General features: G+C 43.6%; 2 protein-coding genes across 9 annotated transcripts in view; one reads left to right on the plus strand and one right to left on the minus strand.

Moving 5' to 3' along the window:
• PARP9 (poly(ADP-ribose) polymerase family member 9) overlaps positions 1-3,616 on the minus strand; it is a 29,630-nt gene extending 26,014 nt beyond the window's left edge. For 2 of the 8 annotated variants that reach the window (XM_019956097.2, XM_019955925.2), the window contains exon 1: positions 3,507-3,616. The gene's annotated coding sequence lies outside the window, so the exon portion shown is untranslated. Of the gene's footprint in view, positions 1-1,794; positions 1,816-3,020; positions 3,470-3,506 lie in introns of those variants that run through there. The other 6 variants (XM_070799299.1, XM_019956008.2, XM_070798997.1 and 3 more) reach the window with 5 other exon arrangements.
• Positions 3,617-3,674: 58 nt separating this feature from the next.
• On the plus strand, positions 3,675-13,479 carry DTX3L (deltex E3 ubiquitin ligase 3L). The gene is made up of 5 exons (XM_019956218.2): positions 3,675-3,864; positions 4,885-5,090; positions 8,299-9,834; positions 10,238-10,455; positions 11,316-13,479. Exons 1-5 carry the CDS (start codon positions 3,675-3,677, stop codon positions 11,383-11,385), a joined length of 2,220 nt encoding a protein of 739 aa, XP_019811777.1. The 3' UTR covers positions 11,386-13,479.
• The last annotated feature ends 14,070 nt before the right edge of the window (positions 13,480-27,549 follow it).

Genomic DNA, 27,549 nt, shown 5'->3' on the forward strand with positions numbered 1-27,549 from the left:
GAGCTGAATTTTTCAAGTCTACCTGAACGTCCCATAGTTCCCTCAACATAGCCTCTAAAAATCTGGATCCATAATCTCATCTCCACTCCCCACATTGCTACCTGCTTCTAAGTTGCTTCAGTCGTGTCCGACTCTGTGTGACCCCAGAGATGGGAGCCCACCAGGCTCCCCCGTTCCTGGGATTCTCCAGGCAAGAACACTGGAGTGGGTTGCCATTTCCTTCTCCAATGCATGAAAGTGAAAAGTGAAAGTGAAGTCACTCAGTCGTGTCCAACTCCTAGCAACCCCATGGACTGCAGCCCACCAGGCTCCTCCGTCCATGGGATTCTCCAGGCAAGAATACTGGAGTGGGGTGCCATTGCCTTCTCCAACATTGCTACCTACCCTCACCCAATCCCTCCAAAATCCATGCTTTATATCCTGGATTCCACAGCTTGGTAAACAATACACCATTTATCTACTCAAGTCAGAAATCTAGAATCTTCTCTTCTGTTTCATATTCAGTTCATCACAGGGCCATGTCCACCTAAATCACGGTAGGATGTGGCCCTACCCTCCTTGCCCACGGATAACACTTCACTTCACAGCTTTCAGGGCTCCTTGACTGAGCTATGGCAATACATTCTCTTTAAAGACTTAAATGTACGTTATTTTATGCTTTATTGTTTGAATAGTTACCAGGTACATTTACTGGTTCAAATTTAGAACATATAAACGGCTCCCTCCTACTCCCCTCACTAAATCCCCTTCCCAGAGGCAATCAATGCTATTAGCTTCGCCAATATCCTTCCAGGAGCATTTTTACACAAAAGGTAGCATTAAAAAAAAAAAAAACTCTCATAAAGTATACATTTATTGAGAAGCACTGTCTGCTCAAAACCTTCAACAGACTCCATTGCCTATGGTAAAGCTCAAGCTCTTCAGCCTGGCGTCCAAGGATCTCTTTGAAATTTCAGTTTCCCTGCCTCCCTTTTACATACCTAACGCTCCCACAGAACTTCAGTGCTATGAAATGGCACTACTTGATGCTCTCCAAACTCTCCTTCACCTCTGGGCCTTTGCCCTCTTGGGGAGGAAGCTCTGGGACACCAGCTTTGGGCAGAGTGCTCCTCAGAGCCTGGGCCCATCCTCAAAAGGTAGCATCTAATATGCACTATTTTGCATCTTACCTTTTCTATTTAAGGTATCCTAGAGATCTTTCCATGTTAGCCTATATTCCATCGTATAGATGCATTGTAAGCTATTCAACTACTAGTAAAATCCCATGGACAGAGGAGCCTGGTAGGCTGTAGTCCATGGGGTCGCTGAGGGTTGGACACGACTAAGCAACTTCACTTTCACTTTTCACTTTCATGCTTTGGAGAAGGAAATGGCAACCCACTCCAGTGTTCTTGCCTGGAGAATCCCAGGGACGGGGGAGCCTGGTGGGCTGCCATCTATGGAGTTGCAGAGTCGGACACAACTGAAGTGACTTAGCAGCAGCAGCAGCAACCCCTTTTATGGACACTTGCTATGTGCTGTGCTTAGTTGCTCAGTTGTGTCCAACTCTGTGCAACCTCATGAACTGTAGCCCACCAGGCTCTTCTGTCCATGGGGATTCTCCAGGCAAGAATACTAGAGTGGGTTGCCATGACCTCCTCCAGGGGATCTTCCCAATCCAGGGATCGAACCCAGGTCTCCTGCATTGCAGGCAGATTCTTTACCATCTGAACCATCAGGGAAGCCCTTATGGACACTTAAGTGGTTCCTAATCTTTTGCTATTATAAAAAAGGCTGAAAAGAACAACTTAGTACATAGGTCACTTCACAGAGGTGCTAATCAATCAACAGGACAAATTCCTAGAAGTGGACCTGCAAAATAAGAATGAATATGCAGTCATAATTCTGATAGTACAGCCAAATTGCTCTGTATAAAGACTCACCCATTTACAGTCTTACCAGACATGTGCAAAAACTTTATCTCTGACCTCTCCACCTCCATTCACCCTTGCATGGAAATGTGTCCTCCACATCATTGCCAACACCACCTTTCTAAAATGCACATCTGATGAATCACTCTCCTGTTTGCCCTACTTATCTGTCTTCCATATCTCCCTATTGATCTTCAAGACTTTTCGACATTTAGAACTGTGCTGTCCAGTGTGGGCCATTAGCCACGTGCAGCTCTTGGAGCACTTGAAATGTGGCAATGTGGCTAAGCACAACTGAAAGATGATGCAAATGTGAGATAACACTGGATTGCAATGACCTACGATGACAAAAAAGAGTGTAAAATATCTCCTTAGTAAGTTTTTAACATTGATTATATGCTGAAATGATTAATTTAGGATATTGTGACCAAAAGAACATAAAATTAAAATTATTTTCACCTGTGTGTACTTTAAAAATTCTAGCTATTGAAAAATCTTAAATTAATATGTAGCTCACACTATATTTGCTCCTCTGTCCTTGGAGCTCTCCAGGCAAGAATACTGGAGTACTAGAGTTGGTAGCCATTTCCTTCTCCAGGGGAATCTTCCCAACCCAGAGATCAAACTCAGGTCTCCTGCATTGCAGGCAGATTCTTTACCATCTGAGCCACCAGGGAAGCCCAATATGTCTATTAGACACATTATATTCCACTAGACCCTTCCTCTGTCATCTCCCTTACTCATCACATCCTTTCCAAAGCCTCCGTGCTACGTCTGTGCTTCACATACGGTGGTCCCTATGCCTTTGATGAGCCCCATCCCTCCCTCTCCTTCTCTCTTTTAAGATTCTGCTTTACTTCAGACTTCCTCTTGAGGGCTTTGAGAGATTTTGCTTCTTGAGTCACAAGTCTGACTCCAGTTACCAGCAGATGAGGTGTGGTACCTCGGCTCTCGCCTTTATTCCATAGTACACAGGGCAGCCCTGCAGTTCAGTCCTGTCTGACTCTTTGCGACTCCATGGACTGTAGTCCACCAGGATCCTCTGTTCACGGAATTTTCCATGCAAGAATACTGGAGTGGGTTGCTATTTGCTATTCCAGGGGATCTTACCCACTCAGGGATGGAACCCTTGTCACTGGGTCTCCTGTATTGGTAGGCGGATTCTTTAACCCTGAGCCACCAGGGAAGCCCCCATGAAGTTCAGCATTGTTGGCTAAATGGAGAAAGGAGGGCGGAAAAGCCGGAAGAGCCAGTCTAAAGTACTGCGTGAGAGAGAGGTAACAGGTGATATGGCATAATTCAGGTGAACAAATTCAAATTTTTTGGAATGTAGGTAAGTTTAATCTGAACTTAGCATGTAAATTACATTTTCCCTGCAAATAACAGTAACAATAAGAGTTAAAAGGAATCACAAACTCAGGAGAAACTTTCTCTGACTTGAGCATCTGCCCCGTCTCCATCCTCCCAGGGGAAGCCCAGCACTGGGCGCCAGTCCCTCGCGCGCCTCTCCCCGCCCCTGGCGCGAGGCCGCAGGAGAGGACCCCCGGGAAGTCTCTGCGCCCACCCCCCGGGGAACAGAGAATGGGACCTACTCACCGGGCAGTCCGCGGCCAGGAGGGCGGCGAAGAGAGGAGGGGGTGCGGCTCTGCCAGGAACCGAGAAGGATCTTCGGGAAAGCGAAACTGAAACTTTGCGCCCCAGGGCGGCCCCGGCCCAGCCCAGCTGCGTCGCCGCCTCTCGCGGCGCCATCCCCGAGCGACAGCCATGGCTTCGAGCCTCTGCCCGCCGTCCCCGCTGCTCGTGCGGGCGTCCCATCCCTGCACGCGCCTCCAATGGAAGCTGGAAAAGTACTTCCAGAGCCGGGAATCGGGCGGCGGGGAGTGCACCGTCCTGGCCCTGGACCCCAGCGACCCCAACTCGAACACCTTCCGGGTGCAGTTCAACAAAAGGGCGGGTGAGCTGAGGGCCGGGGCTGGGTGGCAACCGCCGTCCCTGGAGGGGCCCCCCGGGCGTTCCATGCAGACCCAGTTCAAGCTTATCTAGGACAGAGGGTGGGAGAAAGTCTGGTACCGTTCGGTGGGAGCCAGTAAGTGGGGGCTCCTGCTGACAGACGCAACCCCAACGCAGAGGACACAGCGCTGAAGTGCCCAGTCTCTGACCTGGCTTTTACTTGTCGGGGTCCCGGTGTTGACAGAACACCCGTGCCGCCCCCAGACCCCTGTGTCACTTAGGTATTTCACTTTGATGTTTTTCATCATTATTCCATTGATTTGTTTTTTAGAATTGCAAGAGTTATAGATACTAAGAAAAGGGGAGAAAATAATAAAGAAGAAAACACCCAGAGAAAAACAATATGAATATTTTGGTGTATTTCCTCCTGGCCTTTTCCTCTGAGTGTCAGCAAACATATATGTAGTTATAAACCTGAATCTACTCTTTGATTCCTGCTCTTCTCACTTGATTTATGATGAGCATTATTCCATGACATTGAAATGGGAAACTGGTGACAGTTTCAGGAATGTGACTTCTAATGAGTGGATGATATTCCATTAGCATTAAGCTTTCCTTTCTACAGTATAACTTAAGCTGCCTTCTTTGGAGTTTTGGGACTTTCCTGCTGACTCAGCTGCAATTAAGAATCCACCTGCAATGCAGGAGATCCCAGTTTGATTCCTGGGTCAGGAAGATTCCCCTGGAGAAGGGAAAGGCTACCCACTCGAGTACTCTGGCCTGGAGAATTCCATGAACTGTATGGTCCATGGGATGGCAAAAAGTTGGACACGACTGAGTGACTTTCTTTTTTTTGGAGTTTTGAATAGGCTCCTCATGCTCTAGTTAACCCACCATTCCAGGATACAGGGAGCAGCCCTTACTGTGAGGGTGCTGGGGCAAGGTACAGATGCATGAGTAAGAGGGTTATTTGAAATTGCTCTCATTTCTATGTGTATGTGTATATTTAATGTCTCCACCGAAGGTAAGGATGGCGTGTTGAAAAAAGGAAAGCACCAAATTGTGGTTAACAACCAACCTGTGACTATTTTCCTGGAACCCAATGAAAATGCAGAAGAGAAGAAGACCATAATGTCTTCTTCAACACAGCCACAAAAAGGGGCAAGGCACGGTGAGAAGCCTCCAAATGTAAAGGACATTCATAATGCTGTGGACTCCTGTCTCCCGAAGGTAGGTATTGAAGGGAGCTATGAATGTTCCTGCAACTTCCTCTCCAGTCCAAGGACCATTTGCTGAGGATTTATTATGAGCCTGGCACTGCTGTAGACATTGGGAGACAGCTGTGCTTAGTTGCTCAGTCGTATCCGACTGTTTGTGACCCTATGGATTGTACCCTGCCAGGCTCCTCTGTTTGTAGGGATTCTCCAGGCTAAAATACTGTAGTGGGTGGCCATGCCCTCCTCCAGGGGATCTTCCCAACCCAGGGATCAAACCCAGGTCTCCCACATTGCAGGTAGATTCTGTACCATCTGAGCCACCAGGGAAGCTGAGAGGTACACAGAGGTGAACACAACAGACAGGTCCCTGCTGGGGATGGAGAAGTACATAGACAATAAGCAAGTAAACAAAATAACTAAAGTCATTTCAGAGAGTGATATGTGCTAAGAAGAAAATAAGGGATTTTGCCTTAGAGAGTGACAGGGCTGGGGCAAGGAAAGAGAAGGAGTTTGTGGTATTTCTGATCAGAAGTCACTGAGGAGATGACCTTTGGCTTGAGAATTGAATGATGAGAAGGGACCAGCCACGCAGAGACATTTGACAAATCAGAATCAACTGCCTGCTATGTGCCAGGCACTGTCACAGGAGCCAAAGGTACAGCCAGGAACAAGCAGACCCTGCCCTCAGGGACCTTACGTTCTAGGGAACCAGATAATAATAGTAATCATATAGATAGGGAATAAAATATCTACCAGTGATAAATGTCTGCTAGGAAGAACAAAGCAGAATTTGTTGTTGTTTAGTCACTCAGTTGTGTCCGACTCTTTGCAACCCCATGGTCTGTACCCCACCAGGCTCCTCTGTCCATGGGATTTTGCTGGGAAAATCCCATGGAGTGGGTTGCCATGCCCTCCTCCAGGGCATCTTCCAGACCCAGGGATTGAACCTGCGTCTCCTGCATTAGCAGGCAGATTCTTTACCACTGAGCCTCCAGGGAAGCCCATAAAGCAGGATCAGATCAGATCAGTCACTCAGTCGTGTCTGACTCTTTGCAACCCCATGAATCGCAGCACGCCAGGCCTCCCTGTCCATCACCATCTCCCGGAGTTCGCTCAGACTCACGTCCATCGAGTCAGTGATGCCATCCAGCCATCTCATCCTCTGTCGTCCCCTTCTCCTGCCCCCAATCCCTCCCAGCATCAGAGTCTTTTCCAATGAGTCAACTCTTCGCATGAAGTGGCCAAAGTACTGGAGTTTCAGCTTTAGCATCATTCCTTCCAAAGAAATCCCAGGGCTGATCTCCTTCAGAATGGACTGGTTGGATCTCCTTGCAGTCCAAGGGACTCTCAAGAGTCTTCTTCAACACCACAGTTCAAAAGCATCAATTCTTCGACGCTCAGCCTTCTTCACAGTCCAACTCTCACATCCATACATGACCACAGGAAAAACCATAGCCTTGACTAGACAAACTTTGTTGGCAAAGTAATGTCTCTGCTTTTGAATATGCTATCTAGGTTGGTCATAACTTTCCTTCCAAGGAGTAAGTGTCTTTTAATTTCATGGCTGCAGTCACCATCTGTAGTGATTTTGGAGCCCAGAAAAATAAAGTCTGACACTGTTTCCACTGTTTCCCCATCGGATAAATGATAGTAAAGGACTACTATTTTAAATAGGATATTGGGAAAAAACCTCTCAAATGAGGTGACTTTTGAGTAGAGACATGAACAAAGTAAGGGAGCTAGCTAAGTGGATTTCTAAGGGAAAAAGATTTTAGGCAGAGGGGAAATAACAAGTGTAAAGCTGACACAGCCACCCCCACCCCCAACACACCCAGACAGGAGCTTATATCCCGAGCCCAGAAGCTTCAAGGAGGGAGGCCAGTGTGGCTGGAGGGCAGAGAACAAGAGAGCGAGAGAGGACCTTGAAGAGGTAGCAGAAGTCTGGTCTTTGAGGGATGAAGGTCAGGACTTCGGATTTCAACTTAGATATTAGGAGAATCCTTAGGTAGTTTCGAGCAGGGGGGTAGAGTGAGCTGATTCACATTTCTCGTGGATCCCTCTGACTGCTGTGTGGAGGGCTGAGTCTAGGAAAATGCGGAAGTGGAAGGTCAGAGTCCAGTTAGGAGGGGCTGTAGTGAGCCAGGTGCCAGATGACATTGGCTTGGACTCTGGGTGGTCCTGATGGAGGTGTGAGAAGTAGCTGGATTCAGAAAACATTTTGAAGGAAGATCTAGAGGAAAAGTGTTACATGAGGAGGGAACAGCTTATGCAAAGACTTTGAGGGAGAACAAAACATTAAACAATATCTTGCTTTTATATTATGTTCAATTTGCCACTGTCCTTTTTTTTTTTTTTTTTTTGCCTAATCTGGGGTTTCTCTCATATTTGAGTTTCTAAAGGCCACGGTTTAGAGGGACTAGCAACATTGCATGCAGTTAGGGGGCTAGTTTTGTTTTTTGTTTTTTGTTTTTTTAAAGGAGGAGCATAGGAGAGAAAAAACAATAACAGGAAAAAACTTCATCCTCACATGTATGGCCCCCTCCTAGGCTCACACCCTTTAGTCAGAAACATAACAATTTACCAAGAAAATGAAGTGCCTACCTAACCTCCTTCCCTGGTGGCTCAGAGGTTAAAGTGTCTACCTCCAATGCAGGAGACCCGGGTTCGATCCCTGGGTCAGGAAGATCCCCTGGAGAAGGAAATGGCAACCCACTCCAGTATTCTTGCCTGGAGAATCCCATGAACGGAGGAGCCTGCTGGGCTACAGTCCACAGGGTCCCAGAGAGTCGGACACGACTGAGCGACTTCACTTTTTCACTCACTTCACCTACCTTCCACCGACTTCACTTTTTCACTCACTTCACCTACCTTCCACCCGACTCGTCAAGGTCAAATCAACAGTGGCAGCTCTAGAATCCAGACTTACTGTCCTTGGGATTTTTAGAAATGTTAATGCCCAGATTCTACATTTACATCACAATCTCTGAAGATGGGCCTGGGCCTCAGCTGTTTTTCCTCCCTGGGCGATTCCAGTGTGCAAACAGGGCTGGCTATTTTATCAGGGCAAGAGTGCCTCTGGGCTGCAGTACATTGCCTGCTCTGCAGAAAGGAATTGAAAGAAGTCGTCGTGGTTATTTCTCTCATCTCTAGACATTCTACTGAGAGGAGAACATAGACCTGGATGTTTAATATATATTATTTGTTCTCTTTTAAAATTTCAGATCTTTCTTACTGTCACGGCAGAACTGAACTGTCAACTGTTCTCTAAAGAGCAAAGGGACCTCATCACTGTTCACTGCCCCAACGTCAAACGAGTGAAGGACCACGATGGAACTGAGAAAATCTGTAGTAACTTCAGAGATATTGAAAAAGTACATGGCTTCTTAAGTGAACTGCTCCTGGAAAGGGAGCAGAAACATGAATCTTCCCCTTTGACATCAGAGAGGGAGCCACTCAGTCAGCAGGACAGGAACAGCTGTGTTTCTCCCTTCGAACCAGAAAGCAGGTCAGAAGAAAAAAGCTGCCGTTTTGAAGTTCCCTTGGCTTTCTTTGAATACTTTACACACTCCTGCCCTGATAAAATAGCCTCCATAGAGAAAAAATTTGGTACAAAAATAAAAAGTCAGGCAAGTTCTCCGAATATGGTCTATTTAGACTTCACCTCCAGTCGATCAGGTGACCTCGAAGCAGCTCACAAGAATTTTGTTGGAGAATTTCAGAAGTGTGTAGAGACTCTGAAGCAGGAATGTGTTGCCGTAGCAGACAGTAAGCAGGCAACCAAAATCAAGGAGGAGTTAAATCACCACTTTGCAAAGCTCCTCATAAAGGAGAAAGGAAGAGAATTAACTCTCCTTGGGACCGCAGATGACATTTCAGCTGCCAAAGATTTTCTTGACTCAAAGAATTTTGAAAGTCTTGTCAAGCCACCTGTGAAAATATTGACTCCTAAGCACATGATGAAGGGAATTGAGGTTGATACCGCTCACTATAAGCTTTTAGAAGCAGAATTATCCCAGGAGATATCAAAGATAGAAAAAAAGTACAACACTCAAAGTAACATTTTGGGGATAAATCAGAAAACCTGCATTCAATTTGAACCCAAAACCAAGGATTTGGATCTATCCATACATGCTTATTCAAGTTTCATCGACACCTATCAATATGTCTCTTGTCAGATTACGAGAGAAGTTCTTTCGCTGAAACTTTTGGGCAAGGAGAGAAAACACTTATTTGGGACAAAGTTCTCTGATGATTTTAGGAAAAGGCATCCAGATATACACTTTGTGCTAAATCGAGAGTCAATGACTTTGATTGGGTTGCCAAATCATCTTACAAAGGCAAAACAGTATGTCTTAAACAGATGTGGGGTGTCTCCATCAGCTACAGAGAAATGGAATGAAACACTCATGGACACTGATAGTCATAATTCAAAAACAGCTCCGCCAACATTGCAGCACCCCGCCAGTTCTGAGGTGTCAGAAATGAATGAGGAACAGGACATGTGTGCCATCTGTTTGAACACCATTAGCAACAAACAAGTGCTTTCAAAGTGCAAGCATAAATTCTGCAGCCCTTGTATCCAGGCAGCCTTCTCATATAAGCCAGTCTGTCCTGTGTGCCAGACTTCCTATGGTGTCCAGAAAGGGAATCAGCCAGACGGAAGAATGAGTACCTTTGTTGTAAGAAGTTCACTTCCAGGTTATGAATCCTGTGGCACCATTGAAATTACTTATGATATTGAAGGAGGCATACAGACAGTAAGTGTTTCTGAGTTCCATGAATTTCTTTCCAGTAAACTGAGATTATCAGAGCAACAGGGACTGTTCTATTACCAATTGGCAGAAGATTTCCCAGACAGTTAAATGCTTATTTATAAAGTTCACTTTTTAAGTAGTAAAAAGTACTTGGTTTACTTATAACAGGTATCTTTCTTGTCTATTAAGGCAGAGAAGGGATGGGTGGTGATTGTGCATTGGAAGGAGGATTGTATTCCCAGAATGAATTTGGGGAAAGAGGAGAAATATGAATTATCTGGGGAATATGAGCAGACCTTCAGTGCTCTTGTTTTTTGTTTGCTCTATCTGCATATGAACACATCTACACATGTAGTGAAATTTAGACATGGATGTTTTCATGTGACATTTTCTTGCCTTCATACAGAAAGAACACCCAAACCCAGGGGAGAGATTTTCTGGAATTCGGCGAACTGCATACTTGCCTGATAACAAGGAAGGAAACGAGGTTTTGCGTCTGCTTCGTAGGGCCTTTGACCAAAAACTGATTTTCACAGTGGGGGAGTCTCGAACATTAGGAGTCTCAGGTGTCATTACATGGAATGATATCCACCACAAAACATCCAGGACTGGAGGATCACAAAGGTGAGAACCTTTTGAAACAGAATGGCTGCTAAATAGAATTTAGAGGTCATAAAACATGGCAATTTGAAGATGTGACTGTAAGGAGACAGTTTATATCAGTGAGACTGGATGCAGTATTTTGACAGATGCTAATCAGGGATGATAATCTCAAAGACAGAAAGACTGGTTCCCATGACCTTCTACCTTCCAACCACAAAGTATCATACAGTTCATAAATTTTGCATCAAAGGGGAGTGGATCTTCAGAATGCAAGTAAATGGTATCCAAGGTGATTTAATTTGGTATAATTTTAATATTCCACATCTATTTGAAGGGTAGAGCCTAGGAATGTCACTGTGCCTTCTTTTAAGATCACCCTTTCTTCTACCCTCCTCTCCTATGAGTCCAGTAGAGATCCTAAATTCACTTGACTAATAGAACTCTAGAAAAGTCTTAGTTAATGGTAATGGAAGTTGTATCATGGGCAATCCAATTGCTCTTTATGAAATTCAGATAGAATAACTCAGACCCTTGGTATTCAAAAGGGAATATATCCTGACTTAATTCCCCAAATTTGAAAATCTTCCTATAGCAAAATGATTACCCTCCATAGAAATATAGTATATTATAACTTTATGAGAATCATTGCTTAACCATGAGCTGAAATTAAAGTCTTGTTAGAAGGCAGATCCTGGGCAGGTAGCTAGACCTATTCACCAGCTAAATGATTCACCTCAGCACACTTACAAATGATTATCAGTCATTGGCCTTCAGGATGGTTTGTAAATATCCGCAACTCTGAATGTTAATGCCAAGGACCTACTGTACAGATTTTTTAAAAAACATCTGTGGTGAAGCTAAGGGCATGTTTTCTTCTGCAGGTATGGTTATCCTGATCCTGACTATCTGAAACGTGTCAAACAAGAGCTGAAAGATAAAGGAATTGAGTAAAAAGACTGTATTAAAAGGATGTCTTGAGCCAAGCTTCCAAAAGGCACAGTTGAAGTAGAGTAAATTCTAATCTAAATCCTTGAGTAAAAACACCTTAAACATTTTTTCATCTCAAGAAGTGGTTTGTATATGCAAGGTTGTCATTTCTGGAGTGTTATATTTTATGGATGAAAAAAGCCCCAGAGATCTTTGTAATTTTGCTGCAGAGGTATTGCACCTCATTCACATGTCATCACTGTTGGGGATACAGGGGTGAAGTGCTGTGAATTGCAATCACCTTCTGTGTTGTTCAGCTGAAGTACTCGATGCCAGTTGATCCTCCTTTTATTGCTATCTCTGTGATAGTCCTTTAGTTTGGTTTGTTTGCCCTTTAAACTCTATCCTAAGAGTAAAATCCTAATCTGAATGGAGGCAGGGGAGGGGAGGAAGGTTTTGGTTGTGAAAAATTAGAGAACCACATTCCTCTGCCTATCCCATGGCCAGGACAGAAATTGAGCAACCTTTGGTAATAAATGGAATCTCTCTCTTTAAGTTGCTCAGTCATGTCCACATCTTTGCAACCCCATGGACTATAGCCCTCCAGGCTCCTCTGCTCATGGGATTTTCCAGGCAAGAATACTGGAGTGGGCTGCCATTTCCTTCTCCAAGGGATCTTCCTGACCCAGGGTTCAAGCCTGGATCTCCTGCACTGCAGGCAGATTTACCATCTGAGCCACCAGTGTTTGGGACACAGAACCTAGTGTATAGTTGATGCTTAATAAATTTTTGCTGCCTGACTCAAGTTGGTAATAACCCAGCAGAGAAATATATATTCCCTAAATCTTTGGCAGAGCTCTTGGAAGCCATTGGCTTTGGAAGCCATTTCTGGAGTCCTCACCACTTATAGGGGAAAATGAGTTTGTTACTCCAGAACTCATGGCCTCTGAACTCTGACTGGCCAAACTTTGTCCTTGCTCCCTGCTGATCCTTCTAATCTGCCAAATGGTGTGCACTTCCCCTGCCATAGTAATGCTACACATCTCTGAGCATTTTTTCTCTCTGGATATTATTGTACTTTTATATTATGCTACTTTGAGTTTTAACAGATAAATCACAAAAATGCCCGTAGACTATCATTTTCTCAGTAACTGTAGCCCCCACAGCACTTTCTCCTTCCTTTTGCTAAGTCCCACCATGTCATGCTTTCTCCCTTAAATTATTTCTCTCTCATAATGACTGAACAGAGAAAAGGCTCGAGTTGCACCTACTGTAAGAAATGTCAACATGCCAAAATTTACTTCTAAATGGTTTTCCAGCTCACAAGTTTTAATAGCAAACTATCTCATTATCCATGTTCCAGTGTTTTTCCAAAAATGATGAATGAGATGCTGTTTTCTTAAAAATACATGCATATAATTTTTTGGTCAGACAGTAATAGTTGATATTGTATATTTATTTTGTCCCCTTTATAAGAACTTTGTATCTGGGCTGTTGATACTATTAGTATCCCCATTTTATAACTGAGAAAGCTGATGTGCAGAAAGGGTAAGTACCTTGACAAAGATCCCATGATAAGTAGCGGTGCTGTAATTTGAAGGAGTTAGGGTGATTCCAAGGCTTTTGTGCCCAGAGTTGTACTGCCTCCTATAGGGGTCTTCTCCTCCATGGAGAAGCCTGAGGAGTTCCCATTATTCTGAGCTTCTCTCAGAAATGGATTCCTGCACAGTACTCAAAGTAGATTTCCTCTGAGGAAATCCTATTTGAAAAATTTTAAACCCCAAAATTTTAAATTTTGTTCAGAGAGTTGAGGAAATTTAAGGTAAATGGTATATATATATCAGATTAGATGTTTCAAATCAGATTAGATGTTTAGTTTTTGGTGATTCATTTAAGTCATAGAGTTATAATTAGTTGTTTTGTGTCTGTGGGTATGTTAGTTAAATTTGCTTCAAAAAAGAAAAGTTTGGTTCCTGCTAAGATCTGGATCCTTGATTGCAACGTGTGTGCAAGTTTCATAGTGTGAGTGGTTGTCGAGCCTTTGGATTACTGCTTTTGCTCTGTGGAAGGTATTATTATCAATATTTGCTATAAATAAAGTTATTTCCATTTTAGGAACATATTGTCTGTGTTCTTTTCCATTTCCTTTTTCTTTTTCCTAAGGTTGAGATTCTGGGTGTTTCCTGCAATACATTCAGTGTGCAGCATACCACTTGGGCAGATGCCTTTGCTTGGTTTTGTGTATGTGTGCTCAGTCGCTTCAGTCATGTTCAACTCTTTGTGACCTATGGATTGTAGCCCACCCAGCTCCTCTGTCCATGGGATTCTCCAGACAATACTGGAGTGGGTTGCTATGCCTTCCGCCAGGGGATCTTTACGACCCAGGCATTAAGCCCATATCTCCTGTGTCTCCTGCATTGCAGGCAGTTTCTTTACCCACTGAGCTACCTGGGAAGCCCAGTTGTGTGTGTAGCTGTTGCTAAGTAGTATCACAATAGACTTAACTACTATTAACTTCACTGCTGCCATGTTCAACTGTAAAAATCACATTTCTTATTATTTTTCCTCTTTAACACATAGGTTACTACAAAAGTAAAAGTCAGCTGCAGGGTTTCACCTCTTCTCTCCTAAGAAAGCATACATAGTAACCTATCAGAGCACACTTGTCCCTCCTGGCTCCAACAGTTTTCATTTCACCTTTCCAGCATTAAAACTGCATTACCCAGATGGCTCACTGCTGCTGCTGCTGCTGCTGCTAAGTCGCTTCAGTCGTGTCCGACTCTGTGCGACCCCATAGACGGCAGCCCACCAGGCTTCCCCGTCCCTGGGATTCTCCAGGCAAGAACACTGTAGTGGGTTGCCATTTCCTTCTCCAATGCATGAAAGTAAAAAGTGAAAATGAAGTCGCTCAGTCGTGTCCAACTCTAGCGACCCCATGGGCTGCAGCCTACCAGGCTCCTCCGTCCATGGGATTTTCCAGACAAAAGTACTGGAGTGGGGTGCCATTGATGGCTCACTAGGCTCTGGCAAATCAAGACACCTTTGTCTCCAAAGGAAAAAAAGAGAATTATGAGTAATACTGAGATAGTTGATGTTTCCCTAAAGACAGTTTCTGCACAATTTCAGTGTGTGGGATTTTCCCCTAAGCAATCCAACACCAGCTGAGTGTCCTTCAGTTCAACTCAAATCTGACACTATCTGGAGATAGCATCAGATTCCACAGGTAAGGGCCCAGTCTCACAAAACTGTCCTCCCTTTCAGGAGCCAATTACAAGTCTAGATTGTTCCTGTGCTTCTGACTAAATGGCTATAAAATCAGAGGTTCCCAGACCTCCTCCTTGGGCTCAATTAATTTGCTAGAGCAGCTCACTGAAGTCAGGAATCCAGGTTACTTACTAGATTACGGTTTACTATAAAATGATATAACTCAGGAACAGCCAGATGGAAGAGATTTTGTTGTTCAGTCGCTCAGTCATGTCCAAATCTTTGCGACCCCAAGACTGCAGCACTCCAGGCTCCTCTGTCCTTCACCATCTCCTAGAGTTTGTTCAAACTTATGTCCATTGTGTTGGTGATGGAAGAGATGCATATGGGGAAAGGTCATGGAACTTCCATGCCCTCTCTAGGTGCACCACAAAACTGAGCAGAACACCGTAGGGTCCTCTTGGGTAAAAAGCCTTTTCGTGTCCCCCATTTCTTGTTGGTAAGGAAAACATTTCAGCCTCCCAGATCTTCCCTGTGTTCTAAAGGGAAGGGTCAAATAGTTGCTAATTAGTGTGAGGGGATGCAGAAACAAAGGAAAGGAGGTCAAGAAACAGTTGTACAGTAATGGTCAGGGTCCTAGTTCCTCCTCAAGGGATACACAAAAGAATCTGATACATACCTCTATCCACAAAATAATCAACACTCTATAATAGGAATAGAAAAGAGTTTTATTTGAACCAAACTGTGGAATATAGCCCAGAATATAACCCCTCAGATAACACTGAGACTTGCTCAGGAGAAGCATGGTTTTTAGGACATAAATTTAAAATGGTGTCTCTCCTCCCCTGTCTACCAGGAAGAACAAAGCTTAATCACTGGAAACAACTTTAGACCCATAGCAGCCTAGAGATGGCACTGGAAAAATCTCATAACAAATTCTACTAACTGGTCTTTGTCTACCACTAGTTTTCCCATACATTTGCCCTTCCATGATTTGCTGCCCATAGAGACTCAAGGTCCTTTTCCTTTGACTTATTACTCCTCTAAAAATTTATTGTTCTTTTGCTAAGATGCTGTATAAGCTCAAGTTCTAACCGAATCTTTGAAATTCTCATCTCTGGGTACTCCCATGCGTTACGTGTGTGATGCACATGTTAATAAACTTCTGTTTGCCTTTCTCTTGTTAATCTGTATTTCATCAGTCCTATTTACAGGGCTCCAGGCAGAGAACCTCAAATGGGTAGAGGAAGAGATTTTTCCTCCCCTAATAGAAGTATGTCAAATAAGTAAATGTTAAAGGTGTTAGCTAAAGCTCCTGTGTGTACTTGTAAGCTTAGTTGCTCAGTCACGTCTGACTCTTTGCGATCCCATGGACTGTAGCCTGCCAGGCTCCTTGGTCCATAGGATTCTCCAGGCAAGAATACTGGAGTGGGTTGCCATTCCCTTCTCCAGGGGATCTTCCTGACCTCGGGATCAAACTCAGGTCTCCTGCATTGCAGGTAGATTCTTTACCATCTGAGCCACTAGTGAAGCCCAAAGCTCCTACAGTCTATATACAAATGTATATAATAGACATATATAAGTGTGTGTGTGTATATGTGTACAATAAATACATGGTATATAAATGTATCAAGCCAAGCAAATATAACACTGTACACCTTAAACTTATACAATGTTGTTGGTCGATTATATCTCAATTTAACTTTTTTTTTTTTTTTTTTTTGGTTTTTAAAATATAAGAGGGTGGACTTCCCTGGCAATCCAGTGGTTAAGAATCCGTGTTTTCAAGGCAAATTTGATTGGGTAATCAATATGGGTTTGATTGGGTAACTAAGACCCCACATGCTGCATGGCACAGCCAAAAATAAATAAATAAAATATAAGAAAAAACAATTAAAACGTTTAAGGTGAAATGAACTTTTTTTCAAGTGGGATGGATTAGCCAGTGACAGCCAGCACTCATACCTAAAACAAACAGAAAATTGAAACACAATAGAGAAATCGTTTGTTTTAAGGTAAAAGAGAGCTGCTAAGTCAAGAAGAACTGGAGAGGCTGAGACCCCAGAAAGGGAGAATTTTGAAGAGGGAGGGCTGAATTTTGCAGCCACTTCACCCAGGTGTTAGTTGCTGATTCTGGGCATGGGCCCGAGGCTGATAATTCCATGTCTCACAGCCAGGGAAGACCACTGCTGGGAAACAGACCAGCAGAGCTATGGGAGATCTGAGAGGTTCCTTTAGGGCATCTGTTAAATTCTGGGGATGCATGAGTCAAGAGCTCTTAAAACAGAAGCAGAAAGCCTCTGAAGCAGAACAGAGTCTTCCAAAATCTTGTGAGACAAGGATTAGAATTCTGGACTCACCAGGGAGATTTCTGCTGAAAATCCTGAAAAGACAGGAGCAAAACTGAGGTAGACTGAGCCTTACCAGGGCGCAACTCAATCTCAACTCAGCCTAGGACATTATTGGATTCAGGTGACCTGCCACTGATTAGAAACAAAATGCTTCATAGAATTAACGTGATTTTGGCTTTATGTTGAAATATAAATGGAAAAGAATATCAAAAAGTATTCTAGATTCAAAAGGACTTATGAGAAGAATTTGTCCTAGCAGACATTGAAATCTATCAGCAACCAATTTGACACTCCTGGTATAAGAAAATATCAATAATGAGAATATTAAAAAGACTCACACTTTCCCCAATACTCTTCAAAAAATTCCAGGTGGAATGAAAGTTAAATACTTAAAAGCCAAAACAAATACACTCTCATGAATGTGAACAGACTAGCACTAGGGGAAATCACTTTTTGACTTTTGATAGAATAGAAATGAAAAAAAGATGGACAGGTTCATTACTTAGTTTTAGCTTTGATGGAATGAACATCCATCAATAAAGCTAAGATCTTAAAAATCCAGAGAAATGGAGAAAATGTTTGCACACAAACACAGAAGTTCAAACTGAGAAGAATAAAGAGCGCATATAAATAGGCAAAAATACTAACTGCCCATCAAACAAACGATTAAAATTCAATCATACAAGAAGAAACATGATCTTAAATCATGATTTTAAAACTACGCAGCCAACTTTGTTGGTAAAATAGCTGTAAAATACACCTACTGTGAAGTTTCATTTTGTACCTAAAATAGAACAAGAAAAACTTCTGAAAAGTGATAAAACTCAAAGCCTGCAAGGCTTGAGGAAAGCAGATACCATGCGTTAATGACAGCAATGTAAAGAAAGCCAGTCTTTCTGAAGGGTAAAATGGCACTTTACTGAAAGAATCATGAGTATGTTCCAGCACCCCATCCCACTAAGTAATGAGATTTATCCTGAAGAAATAATGTTTAATAAAAAAACAAAAGTAGACATATATAATGTTTGTTTTATGATATTAAAATACCAAAAGAAGTGAAGATCCCAACAGTGCTGAAATATAGAAACTATCTGTGGTATATCAAAATAACATATATACTCTAGTGATACACTGAAGATATAAAGATGATGCAGGAAATAGAAGACATTTGGTTAAATCATGTTACATTAGAGCTTCCCTGGTGGCTCAGAGGATAAAGCGTCTGCCTGCAATGCAGGAGACCCGGGTTCGATACCCGGGTTCGATCCCTGGGTTGGGTAGATCCCCTGGAGAAGGAAATGGCAATCCACTCCAGTATTCTTGCCTGGAGAATCCCATGGACAGAGGAGCCTGGCGGGCTACAGTCCACGGGGTCGCAAAGAGTCAGACACAACTGAGTGACTTCACACACACACACACATGTTACATTAAAGGAATAATACCAAATTATATATGTGCTGTGTGTTAAGTTACTTCAGTCATGTCCAACTCTTGGCGACCCTATGGACTGTAGCCCGCCAGGCTCCTCTGTATGGGATTTTCCAGGCAAAAATACTGGAGTGAGTTGCCATCTCCTCCTCCAGGGGATCTTATCCACCCAAGTATTGAACCCACATCTCCTTCATTGGCAGACAGATTCTTTACCAGTGAGCCACCTGGGAAGCCCAACTAAATGTTGATTCTTGTCATTTTCCTTGTAAGTTTTCTGGAATGTGCATGGAAACAGGATCTCTTGGGCAGGATACACCACCAGCTAAGAAAGAAATAAAGGAAGTTCAATTGCTTTTCAGCTCAAAAGAAGGTTTGGCTTTAAAATATGTTGACAAGTTCTTATAAATACTCCTCCTATAAGGGGGTGGAGTCTATTTCTCCTTTCCTTGAATGTGAGATGGCTTTAGAGACTCACTTTGACTCGTTTCTAATGAATAGAATGTTGGATAGCAGACACTGCATAACTTGAGGGCTAAGTCATAAAAATTGGTACAACATTGGTCTCTCTCTTCTCTCTTTCTCTTTCCCTCCTTGTCCCTCTCCACATGCCTTAGGAGCTAAACTGCCACGTTAGAAGTCCAGTGATCCTGAAGCTGCCAGGCCGGAGAGACCACGTAATGAGATCACGTGTTCATGGTGATGCCAGAGGAGCCTCAGTTTTGTAGTTATCCCAGCCTAGAAGGCAATGGCAACCCACTCCAGTACTCTTGCCTGGAAAATCCCATGGACGGAGGGGCCTGGTTGGCTGCAGTCCATGGTGTCGCTAAGAGTTGGACACGACTGAGCGACTTCACTTTCAATTTTCACTTTCATGCATTGGAGAAGGAACTGGCAACCTACTCCGGTGTTCTTGCCTGGAGAATCCCAGGGACGGGGGAGCCTGGTGGGCTGCCATCTATGGGGTCGCAGAGTCAGACACGACTGAAGCGACTTAGCAGTAGCAGCAGCAGGGACCAGACCTGTGTGAATAAAACAGCCTTTGAGATGATTCCAGCCTCACCCACAGTCTGACCACAATCATATGAGAGACCTTGATGAAGACTGTCTACCTGAGTCCAGAATCTTGCAAGATGATAGTAACAAGTGATCGTCATTGTTTTATATCACTATATTTTGGGGAGGGTTATCAAACAGCAAAAGATAACTAGAATAATGTACTCAGCACTCACTGTGCCAAGAATTTTTAAAAGTTAGGTTCATTGCTGAATATAAAAATAGAATAATTTTGTAGCTACACTGCACAGCTTGTGGGATCTTAGTTCCCTGACCAGGGGTTGAACCGGGGCACTCAGAAGTGAAAGTGCTGAGTCCTAACTTCTGGACCACCAGGTAATTCCCAAGGGAGTAATACAGACTGAAATTTGTTTACATTCGTGCCTTGATTTCACTGGTTATGTCAATTAGGGAAGATGGATATGGAAGATAGAGATTTTTTATTTATTTTAATTCAGGTGTATGACTGACTAACAGAAATAAAAAATGTACCAAACCTGTTCGATGGAACAAAGACTTCTAGAATGTAAGGGTTTTAACATACACACCTTCTTGTATGTTGACTAATTCACAAGACTGTACTTTCAGACCAATGAAAATGTAATACCCAAATACCTTGAATTTGATACTGCAAGGAGGAAGGACACCACGGATTTCTTCAGAAGGCTCTCTAGTTGGGCTATGAAAGACAATGGATTGATTGAGCAGACGGCTCTTGTTCCCAGTTGCTGATCTGCCTTCATTCAATGGAATGACAAGATGCTTCAAAATGTCATACCCAATTATGTGTGTGTGTGTGTGTGTGTGTGTTAGTCGCTCAGTTTTGTCTGACTCTTTGTGACCCCATAGACTGGTCAGGCTCCTCTCTCCATGTAATTCTCCAGATAAGAATACTGGAGTGGGTTGCCATCCCCTTTGCCAGAGGAATCCCAGTCTCCTGTGCTGAAGGCAGATTCTTTACCGAGCCACCAGGGAAGGAAATGGCAACCCAGTCCAGTACTCTTGTCTGGTGAATTCCATGGACAGCTGAGCCTGGCAGGCTACAGTCCATGGGGTCGCAAAGAGTCAGACATGACTGACACTACTAGTGCTTACTTCTGTCTGATGGTCTACACCTGTAAACTGCAGTTCTCAATTACATGCTTTCCTTATTTAAAGCCAGAAGTAGCCATATTTACTCATTAAGTTAAGTGAATGAAAACTTTGTGATTTATCAAGAAGACAAAGGATAGACTTTTAAGGGCTAAAATCTACTATTAACCATTTGTATATAACTGATACAATCTTGGAGCAAGAGTTGGTAACCATTATTTCCAGTGCATTTTCTTCTTTCTTTCTTCTTTTTTTTTCAGCCACACTTTGTGGCTTGTGGGATCTTAGTTCCCTAACCATGGATTGAACCCAGGTCCAGTGGTGAAAGCAACAAGTGTCAACCACTGGACCAGCCAGTGTATTTTCTAGGGAACCCCAGAAGGAAGCCTTCACCTCACCTCTCCTCATCACCCTCTCCCTACCTTCTCCATCAAACAAAGGATGGGATGCAGCTCAAGCAGTGCTTAGCGGGAAAATTATAACATAACATTAGTGCTTATAATAAAAAAAGAAGGGTCTCAAGTCAATGGTATAAATTTCTGTCTTAAGAAACTAGAAAAAGAGCAAGTTAAACCTTGCTCTTTAAACAAACCAAAGAAAGACAATAATAGAGATAAAAGAAGAAATCAATGCAATAAAAAATATAGAAAGAGTAGAAGGAAAAAATCAATAAATCTGTAAGCCAGTTCTTTGAAAATATCAATAAATTAATAGGCCTTTCTTTTTACTATATAACAGCATAATTTAAACATATGAAGTCAGACAGTATGTGATACTGGTTATATATTCATCTTTTTATCCTATATAACCCTGAAAATAAATTTTACTGGCAAGTACTATTAAATTTATTTTTTAAAGATGAAAAAACCAAGATTTGTAGATTTTTATTAATTTGTCCAAGGTCACATAGCTGGTAAAATACAGAATAAGTCTTTAACCCAAGTCTGTCTGACCCAGGTCTCAATTATCATATTGCCCTAACTATCAATATCTTGAAGAGGATACAAGAGTGTCTATCCAGACACCATTTTAGGAATGACTAACCTTTCTCTCAGTTGCTAGAAACATCTGCTGCTGACAGGTCACAGCTGCATCCCTCACTGGAAGTTCATCTGAGCCTGCAGAGAACTGCCTCTGCCAAGACTAGGTGATGTTTTCAGGTGTAGGCAACTGAATATAAAACTAAAAGAAGTTTTAACAACAAGGACATTTACTGACTCAGTAAGAAATCTGGAGGTAGGTGGTTCTAGGGCTGATTCTGTACCTCAATTACACCGTCAAGGATTTGGACTCTTTCTCTCTCTCCAATTTGCCATTCTCAGTGTTTCTGAGGCATTGGCCTTCATGGTTACAAAATGGCTGCAGTATCTCCCATCAACATATCCCAACTGATTACATCCCCCAAAATGTAAGGGATTCCCTTACAAGGGATTTCCCATTGTGTCTCTATATAAGGAGGGGGGAAAAAAGTATTTTCTAGAAGCAGAATTCCCTTTCTATCTCTTTGCCTAGAACTGGATAAAATGGTCATGCCTAAACCAATTCTATAAGAAGGGAATAAGATGAGTAAAATTGACTTAGCCCAACCATGAGTCAAGTGTGTGTCTGAAAGGGCATTTGCTTTACCTAAGCACTTTGCTCCTAACAAGGAAGGGGAGACTGCCTCTGAGAAAGCAGCCAACCTACTCAAAATGTCTGTAACGCTTAGCAAGGACTAACTAAATTAAAGTGGTTATAGTATAAGACAAAATGGACTTCAAGGCAATGAGAATTAATAAAGGAGAAAGAACAGCACACATTAATGACAAAAAGAAACACTTTACTTGGATGATATAAAGTCTTGAATTGATATACCCTTAAATTAAGCAAAAGCAAAAGAAGATAAGGGAAAAGTGGCAAAATTACAAGGGGAAGTTAACATATCACCCACCACATGAGAGATCCCATTTCCCCCTCACACCCTCACTATCACACTTTGCTATTTGGACCACATAAGTTTGAACTGTGGTGTTGGAGAAGACTCTTGAGAGTCCCTTGGACTGCAAGGAGATCAAACCAGTCAATCTTAAAGGAACTCAGTCCTGGATATTCATTGGAAGTGTTAGGTAGTTAGAATAGGGAAAAGGAGTCCAAAATGGTGGTGGCTAAAGACAAAGAAGGGAAAAGCCCACAAAAATAGAACAGAGGAAGGTCAAAGAAAGGTCCGAGGACTGGAGTGAGGACTTCAGGTAGAACAGTACTCCTGACTAAGCCCAATTTGCATAGGGCAGGCCCAGGGGGAAGAAAAACATATATAAAAAGAGGAGCCAAAGGGCTCCCCCCCTACCCCCCAACTGTGTGCATGCGCTCTTTTTCTTTCTCTCCCTCTCCCTCTCTCCCCCCCCCTCCCCCCCCCAACCCCCACCCACGCACACTGGCACACTCCTCAACTCTCTTCTCTTCGTGTCTTTGGGTTGGCATGACTTCACGCTTCTAGGATGGATTCTCCTGCTATCTTCTAAATAAAATTGAGCTGTAACACTGATTGTCTAAGAGCTATAACATGGTCTGTTTGAGACCTGAGAGCTATAACACAGTCTGTCCAAGCCCCGAGAGCTATGACATGCCGAGGGGGCTTTAATGTCCATCACTCCAAATCTTTGTTGTGACAAGACAAAAACTGAGGAGCATACACTCACCTGACAGAAGGACTGATGCGGAAGCTGAAGCTCCAATACTTTGGCCACATGATGCGAAGAACTCACTCACCGGAAAAGACTCTGATGCTGGGCAAGATTGAAGGCAGGAAGAGAAGGGGATGACAGAGGATGAGATGGGTGGATGGTATCACTGACTCAATGGACATGAGTTTGAGTAGGCTCTGGGAGTTGGTGATGGACAGGGAAGCCTGGCGTGCTGCAGACCATGGGGTCGCAAAGAGTCAGACATGATTGAGCCACTGAACTGAACTGAACTGAAGTGTATCCTCAGTGTATCCCTCACCAATCTGGCATGCAGAGCTTAGCTTCACTGGTCTAGCCATTCAAGTCAAGTGAAAGTCATTCAGCAGGGTCCAACTCTTTGAGACCCCATTGGGGTCTCAAATTGGTCTCCAATTGGACTATACGGTCCAATTCTCCAGAATATTGGAGTGGGTAGCCTTTCCCTTCTCCAGGGGATGCTCCCAACCCAGGAATCGAAACCAGGTCTCCCACATTGCAGGCAGATTCTTTACCAGCTGAGCCACAAGGGAAGCCCTTGATCTCCTTAAATGACTTTATTTGGGGAAAATATACATTAGGAATTACTATACTGAGAGAGTGGGGGCATTGGAGACATCCCTGTGTAAGTTTGAAGATGAAACTTCTACAAGGGACCAGAGCACAGGGAGTAAGTCCACCACCTGGTGTGTGTCCATCAGGTGACGCTCTGAGGACTGAAATTGAAGAGGTAGAAGGCAAGGTAGCTTACCTCACTTCTCAGGTCACATCCTTTTTAGAGAAGCATTTTTGGGAGCAAAAGTGAGGCAAAGAGTTGGGTATGAGGTGCTCACAACTCTGATTCAGGACAGATGGGAATGCCACCCATTTCCCAGTATATACTTCAGTGGGAGAAATGGGTGGCAGGGCGGCGGGGGGAACTGCTGCGGGCTTGTAGAGAACTTGAAAGGGGAGGCTGACGCTAGATTATATAAGTTTGTAGAGAAGTTGAAAGTGGGAACTTAGATGAAGCAGAGAAAGGGAAGTTCAGCCCAAAATGCAGATATGGGTTGTTCTATTAAGATCATCTGTGACTCTTGGTTGGCAAGAGACACAAAGAACAGCCATGTAAATGTGGCCACATCTCTGCTGGAGTCTGCAGCCCTGACAGGATGCTTGCTTTCTCGGAAGGAAGTGAGTTTCAGGAAGCAAACACCCCATGGGGACAAAGAATTGAGAGAGAGTAAGAGTGACTTAGCAGCAGCAAGCACACTGCTGGAGGAGGGAGGCTGTGGGTTCAACAAGTGGAAGTGGGCAAAACAACTGAGGAGAAAAGACAAAGTACTTCAGGGGCTAATGATGTTTGCAAGTTGTTACTCTTAGAATTACTTTTTTCCTTGTCTTTTAAGATCTGACATCCTAATTCCTCTGATAGATTTTTTCCAGTGATGATAGAGAAGGAACGCTGAGCAGACCTTGTGTGACAAAATATACTGCTGATAATTAAAACAATTCTTGAAAAAAATCCAGAAATGGCTTACCACAACTTCTACTACAGTTTCAGTTTCACTCTGTTTTTATTTTTTGTAAAAAGATTGTGTAAGGAAAAAGATAAAACTGTTTGCCCAGTTCTGGATTCCCAAACTGGTTAGAGGAGGGTGCTAATTTGAGCTATGGTTTGGAGTGAAAGCTGCCAATGCCCTGAAAGGAAACAGTCACCACTGTGTTGCAGGAAGAGGGACCCCTTCCAGGACCTGAAACTGGGCTCTTGTCTAACCCTTGGAAATGAATTGTCTGAGGAAACACATGTGCTGTCAAAGCAAGAGATTTTATTGGGAAAGGGTGCCTGGGCAGAGCGCAGTAGGGTAAGGGAACCTAAGAGAACTGCTCTGCCACGTGGCTCAAAGTCTCCGGTTTCATGGTGATGGGATTAGTTTCCTGGTTGTCTTTAGCCAATCATTCTGACTCAGAGTCCTTCCTGGTGGTGCACACCTTGTTCAGCCAAGATGGATGGCAGAGAGGAGGATTCTGGGAGGTGGTTGGACATGTGGTGTCTCCTTTTGCCCTTTCCTGAACTCTTCTGGTTGCTGGTGGTTTACTAGTTCCGTGTTCCTTACCAGAACCTCCCATGGTAAAACAACTCATGCAGATGATTACTATGGTGCCTGGCCAGGGTGGGTGGTTTCACTCAGTGTGCTTCCTCTAATGACTGTGTGTCTGAACCCTGACAGACCCTTCTGCATACTCTCCACTTCCTCCTACTGGGGTCCAGGGTGGTTTGGACTGGATGACGAGCGCCACCTGCAGGAGGAAAGCTGGAAGTAGGAGAAACTATCTGAATACTGTTTAGCATTACTACGGATCAGAAATAAAAGCCCTGTAATGGTACTGAACTGAACGGTAAAGCATCAGCCTGCAACTCAGGAGACCTGAGTTTGATCCTTGGGTCGGGAAGATCCCCTGGACAAGGAAATGGAAACCCACTTCAGTACTCTTGCCTGGAGAATTCCATGGAGAAAGGAGCCTGGCAGGTTGCAGTCCGTGGGATTGAAAAGAGTCGACACGACTGAGCGACTAACACAAACGCTCTTTGGCCCATCTCTGGTTCTCTTCTTCCTGAAATTTAGTTTCACTATGATAAGAGACAATATATAAGGTCCAGCCCTGCAGGGAATAGAAGCTCTACTTTTGGCAGATTCTAAGAGGCCTCATCACCTTCTTCACAGATAAAACAAAATCCATCAGGAGAGAATTTCCAGACCTTCCTATCAGGAGTCATTCAGAATCACCTACTTCTGTACTCCGTGTTTCTCTAGTGGGTCAGTGGTAAAGAATCCGCTTGCCAACACAGGAGATGCAGGTTTGATCCCTGGGTCAAGAAGATCCCCTGGAGAAGGAAACGGCAACCGACTCCAGTATTTTTGCCTGGAAAATCCCATGGATAGAGGAGTCTGGTGGGCTACAGTCCACGGGGTCACAAAGAATCGAACGACTTAGCCACTAACAACAATATAACTTCTGTACTCTAGCTCCTCCTTCCCGGTGCAGTAGTAAAAGGGTCCCCTCTTTGGGCTAGTGGCTCTAGGATCCCCTCCCACCTTCTCCCACAAACTGTGTCCTCGACCTTCCTTTTACTTTTCTAACTATATTTAAACATTTCTAAGATTCTTAAATTCCATCTTAAATATATTTAAAAAGCCAAAAAACAAAAATAACAACTCCCTGATCCTATAAACCCGTAAGCTGCTGTCTAACTTCTTCCCTTTCATAGTCACACATCCGGAGAAAGCTGACCACGCTTCCTGTCTCCAATTCCTTCCCTTCCTTTCGGTCCTCTGTCCACCGCCCTGTGTTCCCTCCCCACCAGAAGACAGTGCTTACCAGGTCCTCAGGGTCCAATAGACATTTCTCTCACCTGATGTACTAGTTGTATTTGAATGATGATCCCTTCTTTGTATTTGAAACACTCCTTCATTGCGGGTCAAGGATACACACAATCCTAGCCTCTCTCTCACCTTAATGCTCCCATCAGATAGATGCCACTTTTATCTAGTCAGTTGCTCAGGCCATGCATGGAGGAACATGGAGTCATGCCTGAGTGTCTTCTCTTGTTGCCCATATCCTACAGTATCAGTTTGGAACCCCAGCCCTTCTCAGTCCTCTTCGGCCAGCACCCTGGTCTCAGCCACCCTCATCTCCCACCTGACACTACAGCAGCCACCTGGCTGGCCTCCTGCCTCTACCCTGGTTACCACAGAGCAGCTCAAGGGATCCCATACAAGCACATCACGTGGAACTCCCCTCTTGCCCAACGCCCAAGGCTATCTGTAATCATTCTTAGGCTTCAGATTACATGTTTCCTCCCCAGAAACCCTGCCTGAGCCCCCATACCTAGGCTAGGAGCCTCCCCTGATTTGTTCTGGCAACACCTGTATATTCCTTCCCACAACACTTACTCCACTGTGTCCTAAGTCCTTGTATACCCACGGTTTCATGACCTCAGTGAGGGCACAGGTTGTGTCTGCCTGTCAAATCCATTCAGAGTGCATGGCACCTAGAAAATATTCTATTAAAAAACAGCTGTGAATGTACTGTTCCCCCCATTTCTAGATGTAGAATATTAACAGGTCAAGGAACAAAATGCAAAAGTAGGGAAGCAAGGTAAAATTCTGACAATTAATTAATTGTTGAAAGAAGGCTGAAAATGGGCCCCAAACAATTCTAAAGAATCGCAGTTTGTAAAATGGCGGCCTAGGGAAAAAATGAAGCTTTTTTTTTTTTTTCTGGTACAAGGTCTAGTGACCCAGCGCGGCTGACTTCATCTGTGGCTTGGGTGAATAGCAAATGGTGCCTGAGGTTAAGGTCGCGAGCATAAAGAT

This window comes from Bos indicus, chromosome 1 (assembly GCF_029378745.1).
Source record: "Bos indicus isolate NIAB-ARS_2022 breed Sahiwal x Tharparkar chromosome 1, NIAB-ARS_B.indTharparkar_mat_pri_1.0, whole genome shotgun sequence".
NCBI classification, from domain to species: domain Eukaryota; kingdom Metazoa; phylum Chordata; class Mammalia; order Artiodactyla; family Bovidae; genus Bos; species Bos indicus.

Coding starts and splice junctions, on each gene's coding strand:
- DTX3L (XM_019956218.2), top strand. CDS start 3,675: ATGGCTTCGAGCCTCTGCCCGCCGTCCCCGCTGCTCGTGCGGGCGTCC. Junction 3,865..4,884: donor GCAGTTCAACAAAAGGGCGG/GTGAGCTGAGGG, acceptor TCTCCACCGAAG/GTAAGGATGGCGTGTTGAAA. Junction 5,091..8,298: donor TGGACTCCTGTCTCCCGAAG/GTAGGTATTGAA, acceptor TTAAAATTTCAG/ATCTTTCTTACTGTCACGGC.